This window comes from Callorhinus ursinus, unplaced genomic scaffold (assembly GCF_003265705.2).
Source record: "Callorhinus ursinus isolate GAN/ISIS: 27379988/994484 unplaced genomic scaffold, GSC_fseal_2.0 scaffold1, whole genome shotgun sequence".
NCBI classification, from domain to species: Eukaryota; Metazoa; Chordata; class Mammalia; order Carnivora; family Otariidae; genus Callorhinus; species Callorhinus ursinus.
The window spans coordinates 655,384-672,897 of NW_027397063.1; the positions used below are offsets into that span (position 1 = coordinate 655,384).

A 17,514-nucleotide genomic window follows, 5' to 3' on the forward strand; every position below is an offset into this window, starting at 1 on the left:
CAGCTGTCCAGACCCGCCTCCGTCTCCCCCTTCCCACTCGCGTCGGGGGAGGGAGGATGCTCCCGCGAGGAGGGAGGGGGAGCGCTGGGTTGATTTTCCCACCCCCGGTCCCCTCCTGGGAGGGAAGCCGCCCCCGGACTCGACTGCCATTCTCACGAAAACAGGTGGCGCAGACGTAAGGCACACAAAACAGAGAACGGGGCGCGCACGAACGTTCACGAACACTCGCGAACGAAAACGCGCACAAGGGAGATCATACACTCGACAGGACCCAGGCGCGGCACGCGCGCAGGGACACGCGAGGACGCACACCGGCGCGGGAGATGCTCCAGGATGGGAGATGCTCCAGGACGGGGTCACGACTGCAGAAGCGGGGGACGCGCGCCCCCCGGAGTGGGGCGGTGACACAAAGGGGGGCCGCCCACGCCGTCGCCAAGAACGGGCGCGACACAAAGAAGCCGGCAGTGGAAACACAGGCGCGTGCCCGCACGCCCGGGCCGAGGGACCCCTCGCCTCTCAGGGGTGTCACCCTCCAGACGAGGGTGCGCGGGCGGCAGGGGGATGCGCACACAAAGGGGCTACTCCCACCCTCGCACAGACGCCCGGAGGCGCCCAAGAGGGCTGAAGGGGCCCGTTAGATAAAGGTGACACATCCACTGGGGGCGACAAAGGCGGCCACACCCCCAGCGCACCGGCACCCCAACCCACGCAGACACACCGGGGGCACCACAGCGAGCGACGCGGGGCGACGCGCACACACTCACCACACACCCACGGAGGGGGTGTGGAGGGCCCCTCTCCCCGGGCATCTCGGCTGCAGCGCGATAAGGTGACACATCCGGGAGCCCCGCCGCGCGCCAGATGTGCACTCACCGGGGCCCGCAGCCCGCGAGCCTCGGACGCGGGCCGCCGCCGACGCCGCCGCCTCGGGCCCTCCACGTCAGCCAGCGGGCAGGCGGGAGCTGGCGGCGGCGCAGGCGACAAGCGCATCACGTGGGCAACGCACATGCGCAGCCGTGCAGCCCCGCCCTCTTCCGCGGCGGCGAGCGGAGCGATCAGGCAGTCCCCGGCGCTCGCGCGCTCCGGGACGGCAAGGGTCGTGGTACGCATGCGCCTGCGCCTGGGCGGGAGCGGAGGGGGCGGCCAAGGGGGCGACTTAGAGACTCGGCCTTTTCTTTAGTTCTTCCTTTTCTCGCCCCCGCGGAGGCTTTCTGGAAGGGGCCTGCGCGGGGGACTTGGAGCTGAAGTGGCCGAGCTGTCAGGAGGGTGAGCGCTTCGAGGCCCCAATGTCAAGGGCCTCCCCCACCCCCCAACCCTTGAATAGGAAACTGAAGCTCCCGCGAGAGGGCAGGGCCCGGTCCCGGGCGCCGTGGCCCAGACCTGGGGAGGCGCGCGTTCCCCGAGCCCCGCCCTGCCAAGCCCTTTCCGCGGGGGAGGCGAATCCTGCAGGGCAGGGGCGGTGTCAGTACTTTCCGTGCTCTCCCCTCCCCTCCGCTGCAGGGTGCGCGCGCTCTGGCGTGTGCGCGCGCACGCGAGGTCTGGGGCTCGTTCGCGCGTGCAAGCGGTGTGTGTTGGAGGTGTGTGCACGGGGTGGCGATGTGCATTGGTTTAGGCTAGGAAAAAAACTACAAAGGCTGTGCCCATAGCAGAGCGACGAGGCTACAACAGACCAGTGATGAAGGGGAGTAAATCACGGACGATGATTGTGTTTCTTTCCCACAGATTGTCTAAAGCCACAGGGAAAATGGTGGAAAATTCACCGTCTCCATTGCCAGAAAGAGCGATTTATGGCTTTGTTCTTTTCTTAAGCTCCCAGTTTGGCTTCAGTAAGTACTTTCCTGATGGATGGCCAGGGCCTCTTTTCTGGTGTTCAAGGACAAGAATATTACTGCATTTGTTCTTAGAATGTGCACATATGAGCTGTGATTGTTTCTACTTATGCCTCTTTCTAGGAAAACCTGAAGGGAACTTGTGTTTGGTATTTCATATGCCCGACACTAGTGTAAATAATCTCAACAAATATTTATACAGCACCAGACAGCAAAGTGAATAAAACCTGGTCCCTGTGGTCATAGTCTTCTGGACGAAACAGACAAAGGAATCTACAATTAACCGTGGAAAGAGGCATGAGAACCCAGTAGAGAAACATGAAATCAGACTGGGAAACAGGGTTAGCTTTCTCCCCGACAATAAGAAGGAAGGCAGTAAGAAGGAAAATGTGGGAAGGTTTTGAATGAAAGGTTTAGAGTGAGTAAGTTGGTGCAGGTGCAGCCTGTAGGAGCCAGGAAGCCAAGAGAATTAGGCTGGAGAAGTCATGTGCACTTTAGAGTCTTAGATCTGGCTTAGTTCCTGGAAGATCCTGTTTTAGATAAGGAAACCAGTGCTCACTGAGACACTACTGTGCCCAGGGTCACACAGCAGGCCCCACATCTCTCCTCCAAAGGATGTCGGAATTAAAAGGAATACAACAGGGAAAAAACTGGGTGGCCCCATCCAACTTTTTGGAATTTCATGGAAACCAGGGAAGTGAGGGAGTGGTAGTGTCTCTGAACCCTGACTGCATTGGTACAACCAACCATTCTGTTGGCAAGGGTAGTGTATGGAGTAAAGAAGTTGTGACTTGAATTCAAATCTTGACTCTTCCAGGGACTAGCTCTGTCACCTGGCACCATTTGCCCATGCTCTTGAACCTTCAGGTTCTTCATCTGTAAAAGGGTGGTGTTAATGTTTATTGAATGCTTATTATGTGCAAGACAGTCCTGTGTGGTAGGTATTGTTATTACTATCCTCATTTTACAGATGACGATCCAGAGGCATGGGGTTTTAGGAATGTGCCCAGGGTACCCAGCCAGAAACTGATAGAGCTGGAATTTGAACCCAGACACTGGGTTGACTTCACTGTGCTGCCCTTTAGAGCTGTTGTGAGGATTAATTGCTTGATTCATGCAAAGTGCTTAAAACAATACAAAAGATTGATAAGTACTCAATAAATGTTGGCTGCTATTTCAGTGTTACCATTGTTTAAATCCCTGTTCTGTAGGGTATTTGAAAGATTAGAAACTATATGAATAAACAAAGGCAATGACTTTAATACTTAAATCCAGTAACACCCACTATTTTTAACCTTTTGAGGAACCACCATACTGTTTTCCAGAGTGGCTGCACCAATTTGCATTCCCACCAACAGTGCAAGAGGGCTCCCCTTTCTCCATGTCGTCGCCAACACCTGTTGTGTCTTGTGTTGTTAATTTTAGCCATTCTGACAGGTGGGAGGTGGTATCTCATTATAGTTTTGATTTGTATTTCCCTGATGTTGAGTGATGTTGAGCATCTTTTTACATGTCTATTGGCCATCTGTAGTCTTCTTTGGAAAAATGTCTTCTGCCCATTTTTTAAATTGGGTTATTTGTTTTTCGGGTGTTGAGTTCTATCAGTTCTTTTTATGTTTTCGATACTAACCCTTTACCAGATATGTCATTTGCAAATGTCTTCTCCCATTCAGTAGGTTGCCTTTTAGTTTTGGGGTTTTTTTAAGATTTTATTTTATTTATTTGACAGAGAGAGACGCAGTGAGAGAGGGAACACAAGCAGGGGGAGTGGGAGAGGGAGAAGCAGGCTTCCCGCTGAGCAGGGAACCCGATGCGGGGCTCGATCCCAGGATGCTGGGATCAGGACCTGAGCCGAAGGCAGACACTTAACCGACTGAGCCACCCAGGCGCCCCTGCCTTTTAGTTTTGTTGATTGTTTCCTTCACTGTGCAGAAACTTTTTATTTTGATGACGTCCAATACTTTATTTCTGCTTTTGTTTCCCTGGCCTCTGGAGACATATCTAGTAAGAAGTAGTTATGACCCACAACCAAAAGTTAATGCTACAAATTTTTGAGTGCTTACCACATGCTAGGCACTGTTATAGGCAAAGGAGGAGCAAAATATTTAAAAATGTCCTGCTCTCAGAGGGTTTTCATTCTCGTAGGAGGAGATAGCTAATGAACAAATTAAATAAGTAATATGTATATGATAACATGTACCATGGGGAAAAATTAAAGGAGGATAAGGAACGGGAGGCGGTTGCTGTTTTAAAGACAGCAGTCTGGAAGTGCCTCACTGAGAGATGAGATTTAATCACAGACATGAAAAGTGCAAGTTAGCCATGGAGCAGTCTGGGGAAAGGGCTTCCCAGACAGAGAATGGACGGTACAGAAGCCTTTAGAAGAGCATGCCTGTGGATTCAAGGAACAGGTGGAGGTCAGTAAGGTTGAAGTCTGAGAAGGTGAGGCAAGAAGTAGTAGGATAGAAGTCAGAGACCATATGTAGCAGTTATGATAAAACTAGGTAGTGGGTGCAGGAGGGTTACAGGATTCTCTCTACGTTTAAATATTTACTGAATTTTTTTAAAAACAAGGCAGCTTTCTTAGTCTGCTCAGGCCGCTGTAACAAAATGCCGTAGACTGGGAGGCTTAAACAATAGACATTTCTCATGGTTCTGGAAGCTGGGAAGTGTAAGGTCAGGGTGCCAGCATGGTTGGGTTCTTGGTGAAGGTTCTTGCAAACCTTCTTCCTGGTTTGCAGACAACCACCTTCTTGCTGTGTCCTTACATAGTAGAGAGAGAGTAAAAGGAAGCTCTGGTCTCTGACTTTCCTTAGACGGGCACTAATCTTGTCATGCGGCCCCACCCTCATGACCTTCTCTAAACCTAACTACCTCCCAAAGGCCCTACCTCCAAATACCACCACACCGGGGATTCGAGCTTCAACATATGAATTTGGGGGACATGCAAACACTCGGTTCATAACAGTAATTATGGATTTTGATGAAAGCTTTGAAGGAAATAGAAGGAAGTGATAGGGAGTAAGGAGAGTGGTAGGTGGGACATAGTTGGAGTATCAAGTGATGGCGAATGCCTCATTTAAGAAGGTAATATTTGAGCTAAGACATGATGGAAGAGAAGGAGTCATCCATTGAAAGAGTCAAAGGAAGAACATTCTGGGCAGACAGCACTCACTGTAAGTGCAGTGGCCCTGAGACACTGTTTGGAGCTAGAGCATAGTGCACCAGGACTAGAAGTCGGAGAAGTGGGCAGAACATTTAAGTCCTTGCAAGCCATGGTAAGGAGTTTGGATTTTATTCTAAAGGTATTTAGTTTATTCTAAGGGTTTGGGCAAGTCAAGTGATCTGGTCAAATTTATATTTTTGGAAGATCATTCGTTGCTGTGTGGAAAAGGACTGCTCGGATATTCTGTCCTCAGGCTTGAAAAACAAAATTCTTTTTGACAGAGCAGGGGAGGCGCAGAGGGAGAGAATCTCAAGCAGGCTCCACACCCAGCGAGGAGCCAATCCCACCACCCTGAGATCATGATCTGAGCCTAAATCAGGAGTCAGATGCTTCACCTGCTGAGCCCCCCAGGCGCCCCAAGGCTTGAAATTTCTAGACACCCGCTCTAAAAACCTGGGAGCTGTTCTTCACTTAACAGTCTTTCTCCTCCTAACTCTTTCCTCCGCTCCTGCCACTGAATCTGGCAGGCTTCTTACTGTCTCTGCCACAGATACGTCCTGCACACAACCATCCCAGCTCTCTTTGGATCACGGCAGGGAACACCATTTTCTCTTATTTACTTCTGTCCTCATTCATAGGCCCCAACCGTGTATCTTTTTAATCTGGCTAATCCCCTGACTCCTCTGCTTAAGACCTCTGGTTGGGGTAGGAATGGTTATTTCTCTTTGTAGTTTGCTGTGTCTTTAAAGTTAAAAACAAACAAAATACCCAGTTCTCCCCATTGCCTGGAGCATAAAGTCCAAGTTCCTTGTACAACATATTTCATGATCTGGGCCCTGTTTGCATTTCCAGCTTTATTTCTCAGCATTCACAGCCTCACGCTTTATGCCCCATTCACTCTAAACCACTTAAAGTTACCCCCAGATACATCACATCCCTCCTCTGGAGACATATCTAGTAAGAAGTAGTTACTTCTTAAAAATTGTGTGTTTTTACTAATGCTCTTGCTGCTGCCCGAAACCCTAGTATGAGCACACTGTCTGGGTTCACATTCCAGCCCAGTAACTTTTAGTGTAAGATCCCAAGCAAGTTACTTAAATTCCCTACGCCTTGATTTTTTCAAATCTATGGATCAGGGATAATAATAGCATGCATCCCAAAGGGTTTGGAAGGGGTCGAATAAGCTAATGCATGGGAAGTTCCTGCCACTACATTTGAGTCATTTCTGTCTCGTACACTAGTTTGTGAGAATAGGGTCTGTGTCTTATTTCTATATGGCCTTAACTTTTACATAGTGCCTGGCATATAGTAGATGTTCAGTAAATGCTCATTCATTGAATTAATTAAAGTCAATCACTTCCATTTATGAATTTATATTATGTTTTCCCGCTCTTTGTATTTATTTCATTCATCTTAAAAACTATGACAAGCTGCAAGCCTGTCCCATGCCACCTTTTCTCTCTACCATCTAGTCACACCAGATCCCTCACGTTCTCTCTGTGGATCATGGCGGCGAACACCATTTTCTCATATTTCCTTCCTTCCTCATCTGCAGGCCCCAGACATACACATTTTTAATCTGGCTAATCCCCTACTGCTTATTTAGGTCCCAGTTTAGTCACTTCCTCCAGGAAATCTTTCCTGACCATTAACATCACCTCTCTCAGCTCTAGAGTGGGGCTAAGATCCTTCTTATGTGCTCCTCTGTCACCTTTTATTACACATTCGCACTTATCACAGTGTAATGAAAATATCAGTTTACTCTCTTCCCCTCCCCTAGATTTTAAACTTGGGAAGGCCAGAGACCATGTCTTTTGGATTCACCACTGTTTCTCCCGCTCCTGATGTAGAATATGAATCCTTCAGCATCACTGATACAGATAGTTTGAAATTTGTCTGTGCCCCTTACCTTGGGCAGAGGATGTAACATTTCAAAGATTTCATTTACTACTCTGTAGAAATGGCGTACATATCATAGGATTGTTTTAAGGATTAAATTAAATAATGCATGTGAAATGCTTTGAAGTGTGCTTAGCCCACAGTGAGTGCTTGGAGGTTAGCTGTTGTTTTTACAAATTAACAATAAAGGGTTCCACAAAGATTGGACTTGAGGGAGATAAGATTGTATTCTGGGAGATGAGGCAGAAGCCCATCTTGAGGTGGATCAGAACAAGGGTAGATAAATTCACCTTTAAACAACCAGTGTCTATAATCATTTCAACCCTGTGGGAATGAAGTGTTGAATAGCTACTATATATAAAGCAAATTGCTAGGTGCTGTAAGGATCCCAATAATTGCTAAGATTTGATTTCTGCCCTTAAATTGGTTAAACTACAGTATGAGAGTTAAGACGTGTTTTAGAAAAAAGACTAACGGGGGAAACGGAATTGTTTAAGTTCTAGAGATCATTTCACAGCAATGCAAATATACTATAAGTGTCATAAATATTATAAGAATGATAGAAATAAGGAGCTGGGAGATTAAAAGAAAAGAAAACTCAATTCTGAGGTGATCAGGGAATCTTCAAAGAGCTTTTTGGTTTTTGTTTGTTGTTGTTTAAATATTTATTTTAGAGAGGGCTCGAGAGAGTGCAGTGCATGAGCAGGAGGGTCAGAGGGAGAGGGGTAGGGAGAGAGAGAATCTTAAGTAGACTCTTTGGTGAGCACAGAACCTGACAGGGCTCCATCCCACAACCCCGAGATCATGACAGTCTCAATCAAGAATTGGACGCTTAACTGACTGAGCCACCAGGCGCACCAGGAGCTTATTGTTTTATCTGAACCTTGATAAATTAGATGCATGCCTTACTGCTCTTTTTTCTTGTTTTTGTTCCTCTCTGCAGTCTTGTATCTCGTGTGGGCATTTATTCCTGAATCTTGGCTAAACTCCTTGGGATTAACCTATTGGCCTCAAAAGTAAGTTTAATGTTTTTCTTAAATAAAAATGTATTAATACTGTTTTTAAGGATCATAGTTTTTCCTTGAGACTACCCAAATCGTAAATATTTATCCTCTTAAGATCCATAAATAGCCATATAGACATTTAAAGCTTTTCAGAGGTCGTTATTAATACACCTCTAATTCAAGATGGCAGGATGAACACACATTATTGTCTCCATTTCCTCCTAACATCTTGCTAAGATAACACTATACAAGAAAAATGTTTAAGGTGTAAACCCACAGGAACAAATAATGGGATAGCAGATAAGAAGTATCTGAAGAATTCAAGGAAATGGATTGCAGACAGGTGAGAGGTAATAGTCTGCACTTTTTCCATGGTGCTACGGTAGGGAATGATGCAGGATTGCAGCTTTTCATTACAGGCCTTGTAGAACGATTTGACTGTCTTTTATATACATGTATTATTTTAATAAAAAAATCAGATTTAAAAAGCATGTTAACTCGGTGATGGACTCTTGAGAATGATGACTTTATAGCAGTTTAATATTTTCTTCTACAGATACTGGGCAATTGCATTGCCCGTCTACTTCCTCATTACTATAGTAGTTGGTTATGTACTCTTATTTGGAATAAACATGATGAGTACCTCTCCACTCAACTCCATTCATACAATCACAGGTAAATGTATATCAAAGGGAAGTGCGGGGGGATGGAAGAGCAAGGTGTTAGCTGTTTTATCAAGAAAAGCAACCCAGAATAGGCTGTAGTGACACATGTCAGCACAAGAAAAAGAACCTAGGAGAAATAAATACAAAGTGATATCAGAGGATATGTTTATGTGGCAGAAATAAATTCTGATGAATATGCTATTTATAGCACCAGTCAGCAGGTGTATTTTCCCATAAAGACCACAAGTATATAATATGTTTCTTAGCAACTGTGCCTGAGAAAAACATTTTATCCTAAACGGGCAGTGTTGATCAAACAATGGCAAATAGGTCCATGCAGACCTTGTTCAGTAGAGGGATTTGAGAGTGTGCATGCTCCTCAGGATCCTTGTATACACCTGACCCCAATTGTGCAGATAGAAGAGCCATGGCATGTTTTTGTAGTTTTTTTTTTAATTCCCCTGAGTCTAAAGATTAAAATAAATTCCTGACCTTGCTTAGATTCTAGGAAGTGAAGGGGTTTTTTAAGTTGCTTGGTATGAATTTTTTTTTAACTTTTCAAAGCCTTTTTTCATGAGCCTATACAATGTATTTTGAAAACCAGTTCTAGTATTTTTATATTTCTTTCTGATAAGCTACTGTATTCCCTGTCTTCTTGCCTAAAATTACAGCAAATAGACAATTTGTGCAATGAGGGGACATTGTTAAGTTTGCATGAATGATTGTACCAAATGATTTAATAGTTAGAGGGTATCGGATTAAATATATTTACTAAGCCTTCATATAACTCTGTCCCTATGAGAAATGTGCAGATGGGACTTTAATCATCATTGTACAGTTGAATGAATGAAATATTTCTTATCCTAGAGATGCAGAAAGTACCTTCCTGATTTTTATTCTAAATGGGACATTTCTTCTAAAGAGAGAATTTAAGTAGTCTTAACTTAAGAAGTCTTTTAATTATGTTAAACATGGTATTTGTCATTATGCAAATATTAGCCTAGTAAACTATGCAGTGGATCTCCGTAAACCACAGAAATGGTAGAAGAGGGGCTCCTGGGTGGCTCAGTCAGTTAAGTGTCTGCCTTCAGCTCCCGGTCATGATCCCAGGCTACTGGGATTGAGCCCCGCATCAGCCTCCCTGCTTTGCGGGAAGCCTGCTTCTCCCTTTCCCACTCCCCCTGCTTGTGTTCCTTCTCTCACTGTGTCTCTCTCTGTCAAATAAATAAATAAATTTTTTAAAAAAAGAAATGGTAGAAGAAATTGTTTGGGTAAACAGAGCTTTTTGTCCTCTTCTTACAGATAACTATGCTAAAAATCAACAGCAGAAGAAATACCAAGAAGAGGCCATCCCGGCATTAAGAGATATTCCTATTAGTGAAGTAAACCAAATGTTCTTCCTGGCAACTAAATAACTTTATGCCAAAAACTAAATTGTATGGAGACTAACACCGAGCGTTTACTATAATTTTTTATATAATAATTTTGACCATAATTATTTTGACTCTCTCTCGTACCCAGTATTGAAATGGAAACAAAGTAAGTTGATTCTTTTAGATTAAGTTATATTAATATTATAAAAGTTCTTGAGTATTAGTTATTAATGAACAGAATAAATAAAATACTGCATTACCATATAGCAGACTTGTTAAAAAAATAAGTATCAGTAAAAACAAGAAGTCCCTCCAGAGAAGCATTCATGTTATGATTTTTAAATGGCAATTTTGTCCTTCCTGCTGTTTTTTTCTTAGAGGCCCAGAATTCAAACTCTTAGATTTGGGAGAAGGGTACATTGAATTTGTGTGTTCTTGCATCATATTTGTGTCTAAGAAAGAAACATTTGTTGAGTACTTACTACATACCAGGTATTTTTCTAGATGTAGCAATGATAAGATTCTTTCTGAAAGAGCCTACATTTCAGAAGCAGATTGAGACAGACTAAGCAAATATTATTTGATGAGTGCTATGCAGAGAATTAAGATAGCATAATGTTCTAGAAAGTAAAGGGATGACTACTTTATGTCTGTTTTTATTGGAAGGCTGTTGAGAGAGAGACAGTTGAGGTTGAAATTTGATTAGCAAAAGACAGGAGCCCATCAGAAGGATTGGGAATGTGGGAGAGCTTGCAGGTAAGAAGCAGCCGGGGGCAGAGACCTCCAGGTGGGAGGGAGGTCAGTGTGGACAGAAGGCCAGCAGGGGGCCTCGAGCACACTGCCCCGGGGAGTGTGGTCTGAGGGGAGCCTGGAGAGGCGCAGCACCACCGCACTGCCGCAGGGGGCTTTGTACGCCAGCATGGGAAGTCTGGAATTAAGTGTCAGTGTGATGAGTTGGAGGCCCTTTAGATTCTGAGCTAGAGGGAGGCTTTAAGGAAAGGCATGACCTGGCCCAGTGCATGTCTTGAAAAAGTTGCTCAGGCTGGTGGATAGAGGATGGATTCAGGAGGAAGAGTTGGGGATGGGGCAGGAGTATGTATGTAAGGGGGGCGCTCTAAGTGGTGGCAGTGGTGCTAGGGATGGGCGGGTCTCTCTGCAGCCTTGGTCGGAGACACAGCTGATGGACAGGGTGTGTGTATCTGGTTGTGCGGAGTGGGTGGCTGCTGAGAGAAGTTGTGATTGAGGGGCATTCCTGGGGTCTCGGGATCGATGAGCTGGGTAGATGGTTGTGCCTTTTACTGAATTAGACAGTATTTGGGGAAGTTGAGGGGGTTGGAGGCTTCAGTATATGAATTCGTTTGAGTGACTGCTCCTTGTTAATATCTAGTTGTGTCCATGTGAGATTGAGAAGCTTGGATAGAAATAAGTTTTAAAAACAAACCATATGGGGTGCCTGGGTGGCTCAGTTGTTAGGCATCTGCCTTCGGCTCAGGTCATGATCTCGGGGTCCTGGGGTCGAGCCCCGCATTGGGCTCCCTGCTCAGCGGGAAGCCTGCTTCTCCCTCTCTATCTGCCTGCAGCTTTCCCTGCCTGTGCTCTCTCTGTCAAATAAATAAATAAAAAATCTTTAAAAACAAAAAAAAAACTAAACAAAAACAAACCATAGGTAACTTAGCAAGAGTGTACTAACAGTTGGCCAATGAGACCAAATCTCAACTCCTCAAGCATTCGAGGCCTTCTAACCTTTGACACCCAAAGTCTCTGTACAGGAATGGAGCCACACATTTTTGTGCAAATTTAACTATACCTCCTGTAAAAAGAAGAAAAAGAAACTATTAATTTTAAATAATTGAGAAAACTAGGGTTTCCATTTTTCATATCCATATCCCCGCCTTGTAAGCATAAGACGGGTGACATGAATCTGCTATTTCTAGTCTGTCGTTTGTCCCAGCTCCTGTATTTCTAGGGTAAGAGCATGTCCCCACACTTCAGTTTGAGAGGACCAGTTGGCTCCATCCAGGGTAGAATGGTAAATAAAAAATATGTTTATACAGTGGAAAACTGGGGCACCTGGGGCTCAGTCGTTAAGCGTCTGCCTTCGGCTCAGGTCATGATCCCAGGGTCCTGGGATCCAGTCCCTCATCAGGCTCCCTGCTCCGCAGGAAGCCTGCTTCTCCCTCTCCCACTCCCCCTGCTTGTGTTCCCTCTCTCGCTGTATTTCTCTCTGTCAAATAAGTAAACAAAATCTTTAAAAAATAAATAAAATATACAGTGGAAAACCACACAGCCATGCAAACAAGAACAAATCACTGCTCTACCTGACAGCATGAATGAATATCACACACACATGTTGGGGAGAAAAACAGACATAAAAGAACATATAATGTAAAATTCCATTTATATGAAACTCAAAATCAGGAAAAACAAACCTTTGGTGATAACTATACAATAGCAGTATTAACCAGGAGAGGCACGAGGGAACCTGTTGGGAGGTTAAAAATGCCCTGCATCTTGATCTGGGTTATAGTTACTTGGCTATAACAGAAGCATACTGTTAATATCACTTAACTTGTGCTTTTTAAAATTGAATCATAGTCGACATAACATACTATCTTAATTTCAGGTGTACAAGGTCGCCGCTTGATATTTTTATACATTACGAAATGCTCACCACAATAGGACTAGTTACCATCTGTCACCATATAAAGTGATGACAGTGTTATTGACTATATTCCCTGTGCTGGACCTTACATCCCTGTGGCTTATTTTGTAAGAAGTTTGTACCTCTTAATCACCTTTAGCTGTGCCACACATCCCCCCACCCAAGATCTGTGCCCTTGACGTAACATCAATAAAAAGGTAAAGAACGGTGCCTATGCCCCATCCCCAGAAATTTTAATTCACTGGTCTGGAGTGGGGCCCAAGGAGGGGTAGCTTTTAATGACTCCTGGACACTGAGCAACTTGCAGCCAGAACTGAGAACTGCCTGCCTTAATCCATTGGATTTAACAACCTGTGGTCAACCCGGGAGCAGCAGTTTCTTTGGAAGAACGGGTCCTTATCAGAGCAGTCCTTTCACCTTTGTGAGACTCCGTCCCAGATCAGCATCATCCCTTTGTATTCCCCTCAGGCCAATGATAGGCCTAAGAAGATTTTGAAATGGGTCAGAAAAGGCCCTTAATTAACTCCAGTACCCCACCTAACCTCAGGCCTCCTATTAGCTTTTCATTCTGTTTCCCAACCACCGTGTTCTTAGAGCTCCTGAAATACTATGTCAGTGTTTCTCGGATTATGGGCTGCAATTATTTCCAGGGTCTTGCTCAGTTTAATGTAGCGATTCGCACCATTTTTTAAAATCTCAGGACCCGGGCCGGGAAGATGGCGGACATTCAGACAGAGCGCGCCTACCAAAAGCAGCCAACCATCTTTCAAAATAAGAAGAGGGTCCTGCTTGGAGAAACTGGCAAGGAGAAGCTCCCGCGATACTACAAAAATATCGGTCTGGGCTTCAAGACGTCCAAGGAGGCCATTGAGGGCATCTACATTGACAAGAAATGCCCCTTTACTGGTAATGTCTCCATCCGAGGGCGGATTCTTTCTGGTGTGGTGACCAAGATGAAGATGCAGAGGACCATTGTCATCCGCCGAGACTACCTCCACTACATCCGAAAGTACAACCGCTTTGAGAAGCGCCACAAGAACATGTCTGTGCACCTGTCCCCCTGCTTCAGGGATGTCCAGATCGGCGACATCATCACAGTGGGTGAGTGCCGGCCCTTGAGCAAGACTGTGCGTTTCAACGTGCTCAAAGTCACAAAGGCTGCTGGCACCAAGAAACAGTTCCAGAAGTTCTGAGACGAGACATCTGTCCACACCCCTGAAGAAAATAAAGTTACTTTCCCCCCCAAAAAAAAAAAATCTCAGGACCCCCTTACACTCATAAAGAGTGTTTCCACAAACTTTCATATATGTGGATTATATTTAGAAATTAAAATAGGAATTTTAAAAACATTTGTTTATAAATACTAAACCCATTATGCTTTATATATTTAAATAACATTTTATGAAAAATCACTATATTTTCTAAAACTTAGCGACGAGACCAGTAGAATTGTTTCACATTTTTGCAAATCTCTTTAAATGTCTGGGTTACTGGAAGACAGCTGGGTTCTCCTGTCTGCTTCTGTATTCAGTCCGTGCCTCTGGAGAACCACTGCGCACTTGTGAGAGAATGAGAGCGGAAAAGAGAAGCAGCATCTTAATGGTTTTCTGAAATTGGTTTTGACCGTACAGACCCCCTGAAACAGGGTCTCCAGGCCACACTTTGAGAACCACTGCTTAGTGGGCCTCAACTAGACTGTGTGTGTGCGTGTGAACTAGCGTAGGATACAGTATTGCACTTGGTCAGGCTGAGTATCTTGATTGAACACCTCTTGTGCCCACTGCAGATCTTTCCCATTCGACCCCTTTCTCCAGCCACTGATGCCCTTTTGATTGGGTCCACACAGGTGCCACTCAACAGTGCACCCTGTGTGTGTGGGGTGGGGGGAATCAACACCCAAAGGACACTGTGGAACTCACTGTGGGGCAGGCATCCATCCCCCAACAAAGCCGATGTGAGCCGAATTCATTCAGCTTCGGAGGAGGTCTTGGGAGACTGAGCTGCGGTCACCATAGCAACGGTGGCCTCAGTACCGCATGCCTGCGTTGGCTCTTCCCAGTTTTGCTCCCTTGCTGCCCACTCCTTCCTAATGTCACTTTCCAAATAAACTGCCTACACACTCAAGCCTTTGTCGCAGGCTCTGCTTTCATGGGAACCCCAGCTGAGAGGTTTTTATTTTGTAAAAACTGTGCTTCAGTTACAGGGCCAGGATATGTAATGCATTTCCCTGCTGCATGTTCTAATTCAAGAAAAATGTTGGAAAGACACTGCGTTTTACAATAAGCCCAACTAATAGCATAAAATACCCCCCAAATGTCAGTAGTATAAAGTTTCCAATTTTGCCAAAACCCCCTCCAGTAATTAGATTTCTCAACAAGAATTTCATTATGGAAGGCCAAATATGAAATCACCTCAATGAAAAGCCAAGAGAATTCAAATCCAAAATTCTTCCCTCCCTAATTTCTTGACCTTCCCTGTTTGAGCAGGATCTCAATCAGGAGCCTGGGTTTTCTCCAGAAACTGATGCCTAAGGTCTCATTAGAACAGGTGTCACTCCTTAAGCAAACTGATCCAACCCCAAATTTCTTCTATATCCCACTTTTTCAAGGAGTCAGTGGGACAACCAGTATATTACCAGCGCCAGGCCCACAGAACTTAGAAAACCCGAGTAAATCCAGTGCTACCACAGTTGTCCCAGACTCGCTACGGTGGACAGTGCAGACCCCCCCCCCCACCTAGCCTGTCACTGCAGCGGAGACTGGATGGGATGTAGGGAAAGGGAGGCAAGAAAGAAGGGGTCCTTCTTGATTTGTCTTCCCGAGGTACAGGTCAGGCTGTGCCTGTTGTCAAGACCTCCTCATTCAGAGAAAACTCAGTTGGCTGAACTGTGGCACTCTACTACTTCGGAATGGGCAGAAATTGACTTATCCCTAGGGGCACCTGGGTGACTCAAGTCGGTTAAGCATCTGACTCTTGATTTCGGTTCAGATCATGATCTCAGGGTTGTGAGATGGAGCCCTGCAGTGGGCTCCACTGGGCGTGGAGCCTGCTTAAGATTCTCCCCCCGTCCCCTGCTCGCTGATTCTCAAAAGAAATCTACTCACCCCACCTTTTCTAATTGGTCTAGGCCTAACCACAGTTCATTTTTCAAAAAACAGCACTTGGAGATAGCCACCAAATCAGAAGGGAGCCACATAGAGGCAGTGGATGTCTCAGTGGTCACCTGTGTGGACTTATGACCAAGGACCAAATGTTCTCTCCCCTTCCCCCCTCCACTCCTCAGCACCATGTAAGACCCAAGGTGCCAGGAATACAATGGAAGTCTCGGAACCCAAGGAGCCATGGAGTTTGAAGTGATGGTATTACAGAAAATAAGTTATAATTCTTGAGCAGATGCATTTGTGGACCAAGATTTATATCTTTCACATGGTCCAGGAGAAAAACTCTCTTTCTCCGATAATTCAATACCTGTCTCAGGCTATTTCGGCAAATCCAGTGTTCAAGCTCTGCTTGTATAGGTCACACTCACAGAGGGCCATATGGCCAGGGCTGGACGACGCCAGCCAAAGCCTCGCAGTGACTCAAATGTCACACTCCAGTCACGCCATAGTTGGCCAGGCCGGCCCACTTCTGTTACAAAGCCTGTTTACGTGGCCCCTGCGTATTAAAAGCAGCTGTGAGTCAGCCTGCACCAGCTGCTGCGGCTTCTTCAAGAGGCCCCCTCCTGCCCTCTGACACTGGTTTCCAGGACCCCCTTCTTTGACTATTCTCAATGAACCATGGGTGGGCATGCTCCGGGGTGAGCACAGCCACTCCTCACCACGATCCCGTGAAGGACAAGCACCAGGGAGGAATTAAAATACAGAGTCCACTTTGTTACTGGTGAAGCCAGGTGTTCAAGTGCTGCGTAAAAATGAAGACCAAACCAAGCTTTCTTCCTTAAATCTGATCAGAGGAAGGCTGGGCCTGCAAATCTAGACTTGGCACAGCCATCTGCATGCACTAGAAGGCCCAGTGGTGCGCTGCCACCTGGGTGGTCCCGGCAGATAGCAGACAACCCACGGGTTACCATTTCTCACCGGTCCAGTAAGTCACATCCCTCCCCATGGATGTTAGGGAGTGTGGGACAGAGTGCCGGAGTGTGGTCTCTAAACCGTCCCCAGGAAGACATAACTGTTTTAGTCACTGAGGCAGAAATACGAGGACAAAGACCATGATTTCCCTACACTGGCCACTTAGGTCATCTCCTGTTTTCTCCTGCTATAAACAATCAACAGAAATCTTTGTGGATAAGCTTTGTGAAGTTGTGTCCTTGGGCTAGGTTCCTGACATTGGGATTGTTACAGGGTCAAAGGGCTTAAACAGTTTTAAGACACTTAATATGTAATGTCAGACTGATCTTCAAAAAGGTTGTATCTATTAACACACTCCCTACAGTTCACTAACATTATACTGATGTGGTGGTTAATTTTAAGTGTCAGCTTATCTGGGCTAATGGATGCCCAGACAACTGGTAAAACATTATTTCTGAATGCGTCTATGAGGGTGTTTCCAGAAGAGATTAGCATTTGAATCAGACTAGGTAAAAAAGATCTGCTCTGTCCAGTGTGGGTGGACATCCAATCCTTTGAGAGCCCGGAATAGAACGAAAAAGAGGAAGGGTGAATGCTCTCTCTCTTCTTGAGCTGGGACATCCGTCTTCTGTCCTTGGACATCAGAGTTCGTGGTTCTCAGGCCTTTGGATTTGGACTGAATTATACAACGGGCTTTCCTGGTTCTCCAGCTTCCGAAGGACGGCAGATGGTGGCATATCGCAGGCCCCATAATCACAAAAGCCAACTCCCATGATAAATCTCTTCCGTATCTACGTGTATGCTATTAGTTCTGTTTCTCTGGAGAACCATGACTAATACAGC

General features: G+C 45.6%; 3 protein-coding genes across 7 annotated transcripts in view; 2 read left to right on the forward strand and 1 right to left on the reverse strand.

Moving 5' to 3' along the window:
* Positions 1 to 978, reverse strand: part of TTC3 (tetratricopeptide repeat domain 3) — a 115,620-nt gene extending 114,642 nt beyond the window's left edge. For 2 of the 5 annotated variants that reach the window (XM_073890345.1, XM_073890321.1), the window contains exon 1: positions 765 to 978. The gene's annotated coding sequence lies outside the window, so the exon portion shown is untranslated. The remainder of the gene's footprint in view (positions 1 to 764) is intronic. The other 3 variants (XM_073890405.1, XM_073890473.1, XM_073890460.1) reach the window with 3 other exon arrangements.
* PIGP (phosphatidylinositol glycan anchor biosynthesis class P) lies at positions 963 to 10,025 on the forward strand. The gene is made up of 5 exons (XM_025871544.2): positions 963 to 1,102; positions 1,723 to 1,826; positions 7,838 to 7,910; positions 8,455 to 8,573; positions 9,866 to 10,025. Exons 2-5 carry the CDS (start codon positions 1,745 to 1,747, stop codon positions 9,976 to 9,978), a joined length of 387 nt encoding a protein of 128 aa, XP_025727329.1. The 5' UTR covers positions 963 to 1,102; positions 1,723 to 1,744; the 3' UTR covers positions 9,979 to 10,025.
* Positions 10,026 to 13,285: 3,260 nt separating this feature from the next.
* LOC141369911 (small ribosomal subunit protein uS17-like) lies at positions 13,286 to 14,722 on the forward strand. The gene has a single exon (XM_073890511.1). It carries the CDS (start codon positions 13,315 to 13,317, stop codon positions 13,789 to 13,791), a length of 477 nt encoding a protein of 158 aa, XP_073746612.1. The 5' UTR covers positions 13,286 to 13,314; the 3' UTR covers positions 13,792 to 14,722.
* The last annotated feature ends 2,792 nt before the right edge of the window (positions 14,723 to 17,514 follow it).